This window comes from Paroedura picta, chromosome 1 (genome assembly GCF_049243985.1).
Source record: "Paroedura picta isolate Pp20150507F chromosome 1, Ppicta_v3.0, whole genome shotgun sequence".
Taxonomy (NCBI): domain Eukaryota; kingdom Metazoa; phylum Chordata; class Lepidosauria; order Squamata; family Gekkonidae; genus Paroedura; species Paroedura picta.
In genome coordinates, this window is record NC_135369.1 from 63,533,913 (window position 1) to 63,547,710 (window position 13,798).

At 43.6% G+C, this 13,798-nt stretch overlaps 1 protein-coding gene across 1 annotated transcript in view; it reads left to right on the forward strand.

Moving 5' to 3' along the window:
- CAPN14 (calpain 14) overlaps positions 1-13,798 on the forward strand; it is a 46,852-nt gene that overhangs the window by 5,483 nt on the left and 27,571 nt on the right. The window contains exons 4-11 of the mRNA XM_077310388.1: positions 300-436; positions 582-756; positions 3,114-3,179; positions 6,198-6,283; positions 6,994-7,068; positions 10,393-10,556; positions 11,523-11,686; positions 12,442-12,453. Of these exons, the coding sequence (XP_077166503.1) occupies positions 300-436; positions 582-756; positions 3,114-3,179; positions 6,198-6,283; positions 6,994-7,068; positions 10,393-10,556; positions 11,523-11,686; positions 12,442-12,453 (879 nt within the window). The remainder of the gene's footprint in view (positions 1-299; positions 437-581; positions 757-3,113; positions 3,180-6,197; positions 6,284-6,993; positions 7,069-10,392; positions 10,557-11,522; positions 11,687-12,441; positions 12,454-13,798) is intronic.

Genomic DNA, 13,798 nt, shown 5'->3' on the forward strand with positions numbered 1-13,798 from the left:
AAGGTGCAACTCTCTTTAGGATTGCAATGTTAATCTTTAAGTCTGAAATTGAATGTGGCAAGCTCATCAGTGTTCCAAATTCCCATTTGATTATGGCTTCATGTGAGAGCTTTGAAACAAATCTAAGTCTCATACTTCCTGAATTCTACCACTCTGATTTTGTCAGTCATAAAACTAGCACCTATCAGCAATTGGTCAGCAAAATTACAGCTTGCTTTTCTCTCTTAAAAATATTAACTGCTCTTAGAAACAGCTATGGGCTTACCCACTGAAGAATCAAATGTTATTTTGTTTTCCAGTTCTGGCATTTTGGCCAATGGGTTGATGTGGTAGTAGATGATCGACTACCAGTAAATGAAGCAGGTCAACTTGTTTTTGTCTCATCTGTTTACAAGAACCTATTCTGGGGAGCTCTTTTGGAAAAGGCTTATGCCAAGTAAGTGTACCTGCAAGCATTATTGAAGGAATTATCTGTATGTAACATGAGCCCCATTCCCAAATTTTTGTTTTGTTCCTTGGTACTTACCTTGCAATTAGTTGCCCTAATAAATTAAAAATGTTTGTATGAACTTTCTTTACAGGTTGTGTGGATCTTATGAAGATTTACAGACTGGGCAAGTATCAGAAGCTCTAGTGGACTTTACAGGTGGGGTTAACTTCACGATAAAACTGGCTGAGGCCCCACCTGACCTCTGGGATATCTTGACAAGGGCAACATACAGCAGATCTCTGATTGGATGCCAGACCCATTTAGGGGTGAGCATTATTATCATCATTGTGAATAATCACCTTTGTATGCCTGATCTTTCCTCCAAAGAGCTTGGGGGACAGTATATGGAGTTTATCTCATTTCATCCTCATTTCCCTGTAATTTGGCTGAGAGGTAGCAACAGGCTTCAAATCACCGGTGAGTTGAAGAGCTGACCAGTAGAGTCTTCCCGCACCCCAAATTAACACTGTCTATTAAGCCACATTGACTCTTGATAACTTCGTCATGGTTGATAATTCTCTGAAACATTCCTCAGGCTTTGAGAAACACCAGAAGTGGCACGATTTTGCGGAATATGGTTGGGAAGCCCCTCCCCTTCCTCCTCCCTCCAGGCCCATCATTGGCCCTTCTGGGGGGGGGGGTTGGGTCAGGCCGACATGACCATATATGGTCATATAACCCAATAAATGTTTAACATTTAACATTAAAAAATATAGTAAAAATAAAATAATTAACTCCCACACATTCAGGAAACACTTCCAGGGCCATCAAGAAACCCCAGGGTTTCACAAAACCCTGGCCAAGAAAGCCTGAGGTAGTGTTATGCAGGTTGGGTTGTGGCCCAGAGGAAATTTCCCTCCTCAAAACATTAATTCAGCTCTCCAGCCCCCACCGCTCAGTCACCTTCCATTTGTGTGAAGGCTCCCTATGGCTCTCAATACAGTTGCCAGATAGTGGCAAAAGCAACTCCAGGCATCTGTGGTGGGAATAACGCATTGCACCAAGTAACAGATTCACCTCCTGCTGTGCTCACACACAACCCAGGCTGTGAAATAAAGGCCTGTTTACAGCAGCTGTGGGTGGGTGGGATGGAATTAATGGTGAACACCTCCCCAATGTGGCATTCATAAGCAGAGTCTTTTGCATTGGGATTTAATAGATATCATCCTCAGAGGTGGATTCCCCATTTAGGGCATCACACACATTGTCTTAACATGGTCATGGGGAGAAAGGACCTCCAGTCTTATTGAGGCCACACCTTACTTGCACAGCTGAGAATAGATTTAGGGATTATGCATTCAAACTGTGGCCAGGAAAATGCCTCAGTGAAGTTCACAGGCAATAATATCCAGCCACCATGGTTAATCTCTGATGGTCAGAAGTGCCAAGGTACAGCAATTTGGGGGAAACTGAAAATGACAACTGAATGGCCTATATTTGGGTAATCCCTTTGAAACTATTTATGCTAATATGCATGATAGCATCCCCTGGCAATAATTCTGTCAGTTAATTGTGTGCTGAGAAAATAGAAAATATTATTTGTCTTTGTTATTTTTTTAAACTCTACCTATTCATTTGATTTTGAATTTTTTGTTATGCTGGGAGAAGAGAAAGTGAATAATTTGTCACCATTTCATCTTGTCACACTACCTGTGATCCCACCAGCTTCTGTTTATGCTCCACCTCAGCCTTATTTTTTTTTAAAAAGCACTGAATATTTTTCTTTACTTGGCAAATGAGTCATTCTCCCTACCTTCATAATAGGCCCCAGCCGTGCCCCAGCCGTGCCCCAGCCTTGTTACATTTAGGCTTCCCAAAGAAATAACCAAACAATGCATCTGGGATGTGTCACTTCAGTCTGATAAGACCTTTCTGCAGAGGGACCGTACTATCTCACTGCCTTAGAGATCCCTACGTTCCAGAGAATCTTCACTTTGGCATATTTTGGAGCCCCGCTCTAAGCTTTTTGGGGGAGGCAGAGATCTCTGCATTACTTATTCCCAATGGATTTGCCCTTGTCAAATGGGAAAGGTTGAAACCAGGGATAGCCAAACTGTGGCTTTCCATATGTCCAGGGTTCATGATCATTCTAGTCCATGAACATCTGGAAAGCCATAGCTCGGCCACCCCTAGGTTGAGACAGTCGACCATGTATTATCACATTGACATGCATTATGTTGATTTCGGTAAATTCCCCAGGAAGATCAGAGCAATGTTACACTTTCCTCCTCCTTTCAAAATTCTCTAAAGAAATCACTTGAAATGCAACAAAAATGCTCAGCATGAAAGCAGATAATTGGGTCTTCAAGTAACTGACTCCCTCTATCCTGAAATGCATATGAGTATTTTGAAATGTTTTGAAATATGACCCACAAATATTTTGTTGGAATTGTATGTGGCAGTTTTTATTCTTTTTATCAATAAAATGTTGTGCTAATCATGTCTAGAAGTAAACTGAGTCTCCTAAGCAGAGTGTCCTAAGGAATTTCACTCAGGCTGCATAGGGTTCTTATGCAGACTCAGATGCCAGCTGCTTTCTCATAAATGTAGGGAACATGGTTTACACTGAGCATTGTTAAACTAAATGGCTGTGTTTTATTTTTAAAATCCATCCTCCATACAGAAAACAAGAGTCCTCGAGAATGGATTGGTAGCAGGTCATGCCTATACAATGACTGGCATACGAAAAGTGAGTCCATATATATTTTGGATGCTTCCATGTGGTTTTTTAAAATTTTAATTGCACTCTTTATATTACATTTGATCATGGCATTTGAGCATCTAAAATGGCACCTTCTCTGGATCTATGACTGTTTAAGTCTTGTGGTATTTCTGCTCATATCTTTTTTTTCCTACAGGGCCTATCAAGTCAGCTTCTTTCAGCTCTCATCCCATTCTGATAGCTGTACTAGCCAGCTGTCCCTTGTGTCTCCTGACAACTGACCTTCTTTTATTGTCATGCATCTCAGTCCTCTTCAGTTACATCTCACACTTGTCTCCATGCCAGTTGGAATCTCTGGCTCCTCCTTTCCTCTCTGCTGTTATTTCCTGTTGCTTTGATCTTCCTTGTCCAGCTGTAGCCTCCCATGCACACCACATTGTTCCTGACTAGAAGAACTATAGGAACATAGGAAGCCCAAGAAGGGAAAGCTCATTCCTTTTTTGTTACATCAATGAAAGAGTTGCCCCTCTTTCTGCTGCTGTTGAATTTCTTTGACCTTCTCAGTTTTGCATTCATACCTTTAAAAGGTAAAGGTAAAGGTATCCCCTGTGCAAGCAGGGAACCCTTGGGGTCTGACCCTTGGGGTGACGCCCTCTAGCGTTTTCATGGCAGACTCAATACAGGGTGGTTTGCCAGTGCCTTCCACAGTCATTTTACTGTGGAAGCAGTAAAGCTGGGTACTCATTTTACCGACCTCGGAAGGATGGAAGGCTGAGTCAACCTTGAGCCGGCTGCTGGGATCGAACTCCCAGCCTCATGGGCAGACACCTTCAGACAGCATTTCTGCTGCCTTATCACTCTGCACCACAAGAGGCTCATATTCATACCTTTGCTCTACTATATTTGGTTTCTAGCCGTTGAGTAGCGACTAGCAAGGTGTAAACATTACAAATAAGACCCGGTCCTGGTTGCCATGTTTCCTGCATTTCCACATGTAAGAAATAAAAAAATACTATTCACCACAACATACACCAAAGATGTATGCAAAAGCCAACAAAACAAAACATAAGGGGCTTTGAACAGGACAAATGGTCTACCAGAGCTGTGTCTAGGTTGTTGCTCTCAGACAGAGATGTTGCTGCTACACAGGAGCCTTTACAACTGGACATGTCAGAGGGCATGTGGGACCTTTGGCATGTAAGGCATGCAATGATACCCCTGAGTGATGGCCCTTCTCTGAACATGACAATCAAGGTGGGGGAGGGGCTCTTACAGGAATAGCAGATGTGTAGAACAGGTGATGGCCCTGAGGAAGCAGATATTAATAATTGGTGATGATCATTCTCTGATAATTTAATTGGGTACCACCTATCTAGAGTTCCTTAGTTATAAGAATGACCTTGGATAATGATAAAGTTGTAGAGACTATGAGGAGACTTTTGATGTATGTCACCATCCTTGCTTTAAAGACTATCCAGCTGTGTTGAAGATGATGACAGCATTAAAATGGTTTCTTTTTTCAGAGCTGCTCTCCTTATAGCGACATGAATAAAACATAGAGAATAATAGCTGGACCTGCGTGTAAATCAAGAATCAAAATTGATTGACGAGTCTCTGTTGGTAGCAGAGCCCACAAGTATATGCTAAGCGAAGCTGAGTTATATTTATCTTCAGCAGAAATGGAACTAGTGAAGAGTGAACATGTATTTCAGATGCCATGTTTTTGGCCATAATACAAGTATTAGTACCCAAAAAGATGAGCTTCATCAACTCAGTTTTAATCGTTACCAACCGTATTTTATCCCCAGTCCTGATAAATCTGGAAATGCAAAATCCTCTTACGATAGACTTCAGGCCAGGAACCTCCCCTATCCAGAGGCAAAACACACCTGCATTTACTTGAACAAACTGGCATCATTTGGCTAGGAATATTGATCCACTGTCATTCATATAATGGAGTGGAGCTCTGTGCTTCAAAAAGAGCCCAAGAGGTGACACTGGGCCATCTAAAACTCTCTGGCTGCCTATTTGAACCTTTGCTGGTGTGTCTCTGTTCTGTGATGCATTCCTAATGCCCTGATGCTACATTTTGCTTCTGAGGATGGCAGCCATCGCAAGCATGTTCCAGATACCGTCTTTCCTTCTCCTATGTCAATTGAATAAACCTGCTAGATAGAGATGATTCTTTACATTTTTCCTGTGAAAAGTGAATCTAGCCCTTGCTGCCCCACCCTCAATAGATCTTGCTAAGCTTCATAAGGAAGACAAAAGTAGGGACTGAGAGCTGTTTGAGATTGCTTAGTCTAGAATAAAGAATGTGCCAAAAAAGGGAAAAATCAGTGTGCTTCTGAAGAGGCCTGCCATTGCTTGTAGGGTGCACTAAACAGTCTAGGAGAAAGATAAGTCTTCGCATGGACGCAAACTGATATGGGATCAAGCATGGAGGTGACGGCAGTCATCCCATTCAGGATACATATGTAGGGCTGCCAGCTCTGGGTTGTGAGACTTTGGAGATGAAGCCAGGAGTAGGTGAGATTTGGGGTGGGAACAGATCTCAGTGGAATATAATGCTATGGAATCCACCATCCAAAGCAGCCATTTTCTCCAAGGGGACTGATCTCTTTAGTCTGGAGTTGAGCTGTAATTCCAGGGGATCCCCAACAACCCTAGACATGTAAGAATATGATAATTTAGTTATGGCTGTCATTAGTCACTCAAAATGGGAAGCACTTACATGCTCTCAGAAGATGTTTGAAGTTTGTGGCATCGCTAGTGGAGGAACAGTTGACAGATGGGGGTGACCACAGACACCCTTGCTGGTGCAAACTGAATCAAAAGATGATAACTGCAAAAGGGGATTTGTGATCAGTATGACAAAATGTGATGGTGGACCTAGGGGAGAGTACATATTTAGGACTGAGCTGCTGAAAAATATTTGATGCAAAACTTGACTCTTTGAATTGTGCCCGGGTTGTTTTAAGCAGCTGGTACAGCTGGGCATTGAACAGTGGCCTTGGTACAGGCAATCTATTATTGTTTTGACAGGTGACTTGCAAACACGGACCTGAATATTTAGTAAGACTAAGAAATCCTTGGGGGAAGGTTGAATGGAGAGGAGACTGGAGTGACAGGTGAGTATTTAAAGTGGGGTCTCAAGGGGTAGCACAGGTGATATAGGTGGCTTGCTGGCTGCTACAGAATAGCCTGCACAGCCTTAGAAGATCCAGGAAAAGATCACTTAAAGATCTACTCCAAAGTTTTTAAAATGTTTCTGTTTCATAATATTTTTCTCCATGCTGCTTAGCTAATACCCTCCTGGCTGGTGCTATTTAGAGTCTACCTTCTATTTCTGGGGCAAAACAAAACATTGTCACATGCCATGGAGGATAGGGAGTATAGCTCTGAATATTTTTCATTCTCAGATGTAGTTCATACTACAAAAATGTTTGGCTGGTGACCCCTGGTCCACAGCATCAAAAGAGCAAAGATTTGACTGGAAGCTATCACACTGCCATCTAGCCATGGATGAAAGCAATATCATGTGTCATGATGGCATTGAGGTTCTGTGAATTTAGGTGCGCATGACTTGAAAGGCCAAGTTCAGGACAGTGAAACATTGCAGTGTGCTGATATGAAAATGCAGACATCTTCTAACACCTGATGTGCACGGCTGAACACATTCCCAAGCAGTAGGGCAAAGGTGATTAAGGACCTTTCCTATGAAGAGAGGTTGAAGAGTCTGGGATTTTTCAGTTTAATAAAAGACTACTGGGGAATGGAGAGGGGGCATGATAGAAGTTTACCAAATTATGCAAAAGCAATGTTTTTCTGGCCCCACTAGGTCTGGGAAATGGGAACTCCTCAGCCCCAAGGAGAAGATTTTGCTGCACAGAATTGGTGATGATGGAGAATTCTGGTAATTTGAATGAAATATCATATCACTGCTGGATGGAGTCACTGAAGCAGTAGGTACAAACTTAAATGGACTCCGGGGAATGGTAGAGGACAGGAAGGCCTGGAGGATCATTGTCCATGGGGTCGCGATGGGTCGGACACGACTTCGCACATAACAACAACAAATCATATCACTTCTTTACTTCTGCACCTTTGGGCATCTAAAACCAGAGCTTCCAAATCCTCATAAACCTTCTAAACATATGAAAAGCCTTCCCTCTCCTGTTCCTTAGGTCAGATCCTTACATAATATATGCAGTCGGGGAGAAGGAGGTAGTACTGGAATCAATGAGATTTCTTTTCCCACAATGTATTTAGAAGAGACATAAGGGCAAAATTATTAGCTTGGTATGGGTTCCCTCATGTCCATGTCCTACAGCACTAAGATCATATGAAAAGAGGAGGCATTGTCCCAGTGGAGGGACTAATTGGTCAGATATGAGAATCGATTTACTCTCTCTTCTTTGGGCCTATGGGGGGAAAGGCATAGTTAAGAAGAAGAGCTACTTTTTTACACCCTGCTTTTCATTGCCTGAAGGAGTCCCAAAGCAGCCTACAATCACCATTCCCTTCCTCTCCCCACAACAGATACCCTGTGAGGTGGGTGGAACTGAGAGAGCTCTAAGAAAACTGTGACTATTTCAAGGTCACTCAGCTGGCTGCATGTGGAAGGGTGGGGAAATCAAACCTGATTTTCCAGGTTAGAGACCGCCACTCTTAACCACTGCACCTCTCTTAGTGGTAAGAGCCTGTCTTACTTTAAAAATTATGAAAGTACTAGCAAGAAACCTCATTGCAACCAGGAATGCAATGGGCACTATGACCTAGGGAACACCGGCAGGTGCAGATCTCTCTTTCACAGCCATAGGAGGTAATCAGGGCTCCTTCCTAGCAGGGAAGCAAGGGTCGTTTGTAGTTTGGGGGTCGTTTGCAGTTTCTTTCTCTCTCTCTCTCTCTCTCTCTCTCTCTCTCTCTCTCTCTCTCTCTCTCTCTCTCCCCCTCCTTCCCTCCCTCCTTCCCTCGCAGCAGAGCCATAGCAGGTAATCGGGTGGTTTGCAGTTTGGCAGGGCTCTCTGTGTCACTCTCCGGCATCTGAGAGCAAAGTGGCTAGTGTCCAGGGAAAGAGGGCAGGAGCTGGAGTAGGAGAGCCAATCAGGGTGCGGCCAGCTTTGCTGGCCGCACCCTGATTGGCCCTATTGCATCTTGGACAGCCAGGACACTCTCCACCCCCAGGGCTGTTTAACAAATTTTAAGAGGAATAATTTAAGAGGAATAAGAGGAACTGCACTTCTGAATAATCATTTGATTAGGTTCGTGTTCTTTTTATGTTTTACTTTGTAAACTCTTTGAGCAGGCAGCAGAGGACTTATCTAAATATTCTATAGCTTTAGAGACCCCATACCATCTGTAAGAAAGAGATCAAATGTCCAAGTCCTAGTAGAAGGAATTTTTCAGAGCATCCACATCATTTTGCTCCAGTGTTTCCAGAACCAACTAACATACAGATAACAGCGGAATTCTGCAGGGGAGGTGGAAAGATCATGACAACTCTTCCACTACCACCACTCTATATATTTTAAATCTGGCAAAATGCCCTCCAGCACTGCAGGGACAGGGGAATGGTGGGTATGAGAGCATGGAAGGGCAAAACCCAATATCTACTGCAAAAGCCTCTCCACTGGCAGTGGTGGCAGTAAACTCACAATGGGGAATTGTCCCCTCTTTGGCACATCCAGAGGAAAGTGGTAGGGAGAGAGAATAAAATACTGTGGGTGCCAGTTTCCTCACCTGGTTTCTGGTTCCATGGTGTCTTTCACTTGAACAAAAAACAAACATGGCAGATCTGATCACATATCTCCCAGTTTCATTTCTAGATTAGAAGAGTTGGTTCTTTTATGCCACTTTTCTCTACCTGAAGGAGTCTCAAAGTGGCTTATATTCGCCTTCCCTTTCCTCTCCCCACAACAGGTGAGGCTGAGAGAGCCCTGATATCACTGCTCGGTCAGAATAGCTTTATCAGTGCTGTGGCGAGCTCAAGGTCGCCCAGCTGGTTGCATGTGGAGGAGGAGCAGGGAATCAAACCTGGCTCACCAGATTAGAAGTCCACACTCCTAACCACTACACCAAGCTGGCTCACATTCCTTCTCCCTGCCACCCTAATATATCGAAGGACTGGATTCATTACATTTCACATGCTATGCAATTGGGCCACTAGATGGCAATGTTAACATACAGTTGAATGCCACAGCTTGTTCTTTGGCTCACAAACGTTCACTCAAATGCTTTTTTGCCAAGCGATTGCTATTTCTGCCCAGCCTCCTGTTGCTGCTTGCTAATGACTAAGTGTGCGCTTAGTGCTGGCGGTGTGTCAGGCATTGCGCAGGATGAACGGTTGCTTCTTGCAGACCAAGGGCGTGTTTGCTTTGCGTAAATGAAGGTTGCTAAGTTGCATCCCTCTCCTGTCTCCATGCCCAGCAGAAATTCAGCAGCCAAACCTCCCTCTCAAATGGATCTGTAATGGGTGTGTGTGTGGGGGGGAAGGATCAGTGGAAGAGTTTCTGCTTGAGGTTCTGAAGGGTTTTATTTACTTGCTCTGTTTTCAGCCTAAGCCAGCCTTGCAAGATGGTCCGAAGAATATCAAGTCTTTGGAATGTTGCTGGGGAAGGTGGCTCAGGGAGGCTGGCCGATCTGTCCAGCATTAAAAAGGCAGGACAAAAATAATGGAGCAGAAATTCCTCAGTGGAATTGCTATAACTTGACCCCTGAACCCCTTCTCTACCCCGCTGTAAAGGAGAAGAGGGGCCTCTAGAGTCTCCTGTGAGCCTTTCCCTTCCTGCAGATGAGCCACACTGACTCCTGCTCCCAAGGGTCTGGGCTTGGAGGGAGGAAAGTTGCCAGGGCCAAGGATGTGACTTGAAGCTCAGCATTTCTAATTTCAGAAATCAAAACCTGAGTGGGGAGAAGTTAAAATGGTACAAATTTTATTTCCAGTGCTCTGAGAAGGACTTCTGCAGCGCCTCATAAGGGGGTTGTAAATGTAATGGCTGGAAAGTCCTGGTTTAAGCAGTGAGTAAAAAAGAGGGACTTGGCATGCACTTTGAATTTCTACCCAAGTTCCTTCTAATGCTGTCATACTTTTACAGCCACTTCAGCTATAGACTGTCTCTGGAGCAGATACTGACTGCTTTGCTCTCTCAACAAAACAGAATGGTTTTGCCATTCAGATTTGCCTTTTTCTTTGAATACCACAAGTATAAACTCCTAACTCTTGGCTCCTTTATCACAGGATGTCTCTTCAAGATTTTAAAACCCATTTTGATAATCTGATTATCTGTAAATTAACTCCTGACCTGATGAGCCAGGAGGACGGGAAGAAGTGGATGTCCTCCCTGCAGCTTGGCAGATGGGTCAAAGGACTCACAGCAGGGGGCAGGTTGAGAACCCACAAAGGTAAGGCCTTGCTGGAGACATCTGAACATCATCATGTTGTATGTGATTATTATGATTATGGTCTTGGATGGATGTCTTTTTATTCCCAGTATTACTTTGGGTTGGATCTGGCCTCAAATTTCCATCTATGCTCCCTTCCCATTGCAGACCACAGTCAGGTATTTTCTCAGTAGGTTTGCCAGTCCCCTGGCAGACAGCCCCTGGGAGCCATGGAGGTAGGGGGGGGGACACTGTAGAAACTGACATTAAGTGAAGCTTGAGTGATTTTCTAGGTATTGCATTGCATAACATCACTCCCCCCCCCTTCTATTTTTGTTCCCACTACTCCATCAAGCTGCACCAGGAACACGAGGTGCAGGGTGGGAAGTGGCCGGTCACAGTGACAACAGGGCTACCCTGTTCCCCAGAGACTGCTATCCCCCCAGGAGTGGCTTTTCCTGGAGATCAGTGGGCGGCAGTAGGAAGGGGGAGACAGGAAAGTTCCATCCTGTCCCCAGAAAGCTTAGTCTGCATCCAGCCCATGGTTTTACTGCTGAGCTGTTGAATAAATCTGGATGAACCTTCTATGCTTTGGGGACTGAAAAATTCATACATATCCTTGGCACTTAAAAGTAACTGCATGGTGCAGGATACATCACACTAGTAAGCTTTCTTCAATAAATGGCCCTGCCATATTTCCTTCTGTAACCCTACTACCAAGCCAAATATCTACACAGATTTTAGTGCCTCTGAGTGGTTTGCTTCTGAGTTATTTCTTGTTTGTTTAAAACCTGATTTAATACATTATTAATATCACGGCTGGATCCATGAAGCCACGTGTTAGTAGAATGTGCTTTTTGCTACTATCCCTCTCCTGGTGTTCTGCGTTGGCACCACAATGCTACTGCCATTGATAAGCCTTGCAATAATGTAGTGAACTGTGCTCCAGCAGTATGTGGCTCACGTATATGTGGCCTTGCCTCCCAGATACATTTTGGATGAATCCCCAATACCAGCTGAAAGTTCTGCAAGGAGACGGAACCAAAAGATCCTTGTACTCTTGCAGTGTGTTGGTGTCTCTGATCCAAAAACGCAACAGCAAACACCGGAATCAGCTGCCTCATCTTCACATAGGCCTTTATGTCTTCAAGGTAGGCCTGAGATCTTTTTACTGATGTGGCAATTCTTAGGGTGAGTTGTCCTGGGCAATCTGTGAGAAGCCCCTGGATCTTCCAGTCAACAGAAGCACCAAGCAGCTGCCTCTCCCCTGGCTAGAGGGGGATCCTGGCTCACCTTTGTGGCTGTATCTGCACATTGGGACAAGGAGCCCCCACAGGTCGAGTATCTTTTTAGAAAAGTATTGTGTGACAGGTGACACTGAGAGTCTGAGAAGAAGAACCAGGATATCCAATATCCTGTGTAAGAAGGACCAAGATATCCATATCCTGTCCTACACCTTTGTTTTCAACAACAGTAACAATAAAAACCCTATTTTTATAGCCTGCCCTTCCTGCTTGGCTCAGGGGAGATAACAGCAGGCGTGTACATGTAATAAAGTTACATTCATAACAATTAACTTTTTCAATTAAATTATTAAATTATCTTCTTACAATCTCCCAGTGGTATCATTATTGCTTTGTATATCTTCAGAGAGCAGCCTTGTCTCTATCTTCAGTCCAGTTTTCATTCATAAGGTGAAAAGGAGCTAAAGACTTAGGTGGCAGGTTGTGTCTCGGTCTGTAAGCTGAGCAGAGTGAATGAACTGTGTAGGTGTCTGGCATGAAATTTAAAATGCTTTGAATGAGGCTCTCTCTGTTTGGTTCAAGGGCAAATTTCATCCTTGCAAGTGGCCTAGAATTCTTTGAACTGCACCAACTGACTTGTGCTCTCCTCTCTTTCCTTCTAGGTTGGCCAGCAGGTATGTAGAATCTTAACATCCCTTATTTATATATTGGCAGCATCTTTTCATGTCCCATTCTATTCAAATAACTTTTTGCTTTGGGCAGGAAAGAATATTTTCAAATCATTTTGAGCACTTCCAGTTCTGATTCAAATGCAATGCCAGTTCCATTGAATTTTGTCTCAGAGTTGGGAACTTTGAATACAGAAAAGAGATTTGATGTGCCAAAATAATGAAATATGCTACAGAGGTGTGCTGCATTCAAATATAGACTGCGATCCAAACTGCAGGTATTGAGAAGTTGGCATAATTGGTTTAGGGTATCCGATTTAGCCAAGTCTTAATTTGTTGTGTTTGCAGACCTTCTGTTCACATTCAGTATGCAGATGTGAAATTCAGGGCTAGCACAAAGTTTTTTTATCCTATTTAAGGCAAGTTTCTTACGGCATCTGAAAGATAGTTAATATCAGAATACAATACAACTGAATACTTTTCAAGACAATGCAGTGTTATGGTTTAATTATTAGTTGTGATGTTCCCTAGTTGTACCCAGAAGCAATAGAAGGATGAGTGAGAAATGATTTTATGTTTCCTCTGAATGATCAGAGAGACCTGGAGGTAGTTCCTGCATCTTTTTGATTAATTCCTTGCGGGATTATTTGCGAATGCTGCTAAATCAATACAAGCATTTTTGTCTGTTTGATTTACTGAACATTTAAATGATGCTTGTAAGCTCCTCTGAACCAAGATATTTGGGATTCTTCATACTTAAATAGGGAAGGGAAATAGGAAAGGTACGCTCCTTAAGGGTATTTCTGCCTGTGCACCAAACCACACATTGTGATTTGGTGGCTGAATTCTCATTCACAGCAGAGGTATGAGCCCAATCCCAGTGGCAAATTGGAGCAATTAATCTGCATGGGGAATGCCCCTGGTATAGGTGTGTTCTGAGCTACCCTGTTCCTGCCTCATTAGAAAACTGTAATACAGGGAACAAAACAAATGAGAGCAGATTATTCCAAAGCAAATCCCAGGCTTTGGTAGCAAAACAATGAGCAGATTATTCCAACGCACAGATAACAGCCCCAGGTTTTACTCAAGCCTAGTCAATCAAAAGGTAAGTGAAAAATAATGGTGGTTTAGCAAATTATTTTAATTCAAACTGCTAGAGTTCCAGAATGACTGTGGGCTCAGAACATCTGTTCCAGTTAATATTTCTGGTAAGGCCTTGGAGGAGGAGCTGCTCTCATGGCTTAAATGCCACTCAGTGCTTAAGACCCACCCAGGATGGTTGTCCCGTCCCTGTGTGACTCCACCTCCTCCAACTGGCTTGCCTGTCTGTCCAGCAGCCAGCCAATCGCCT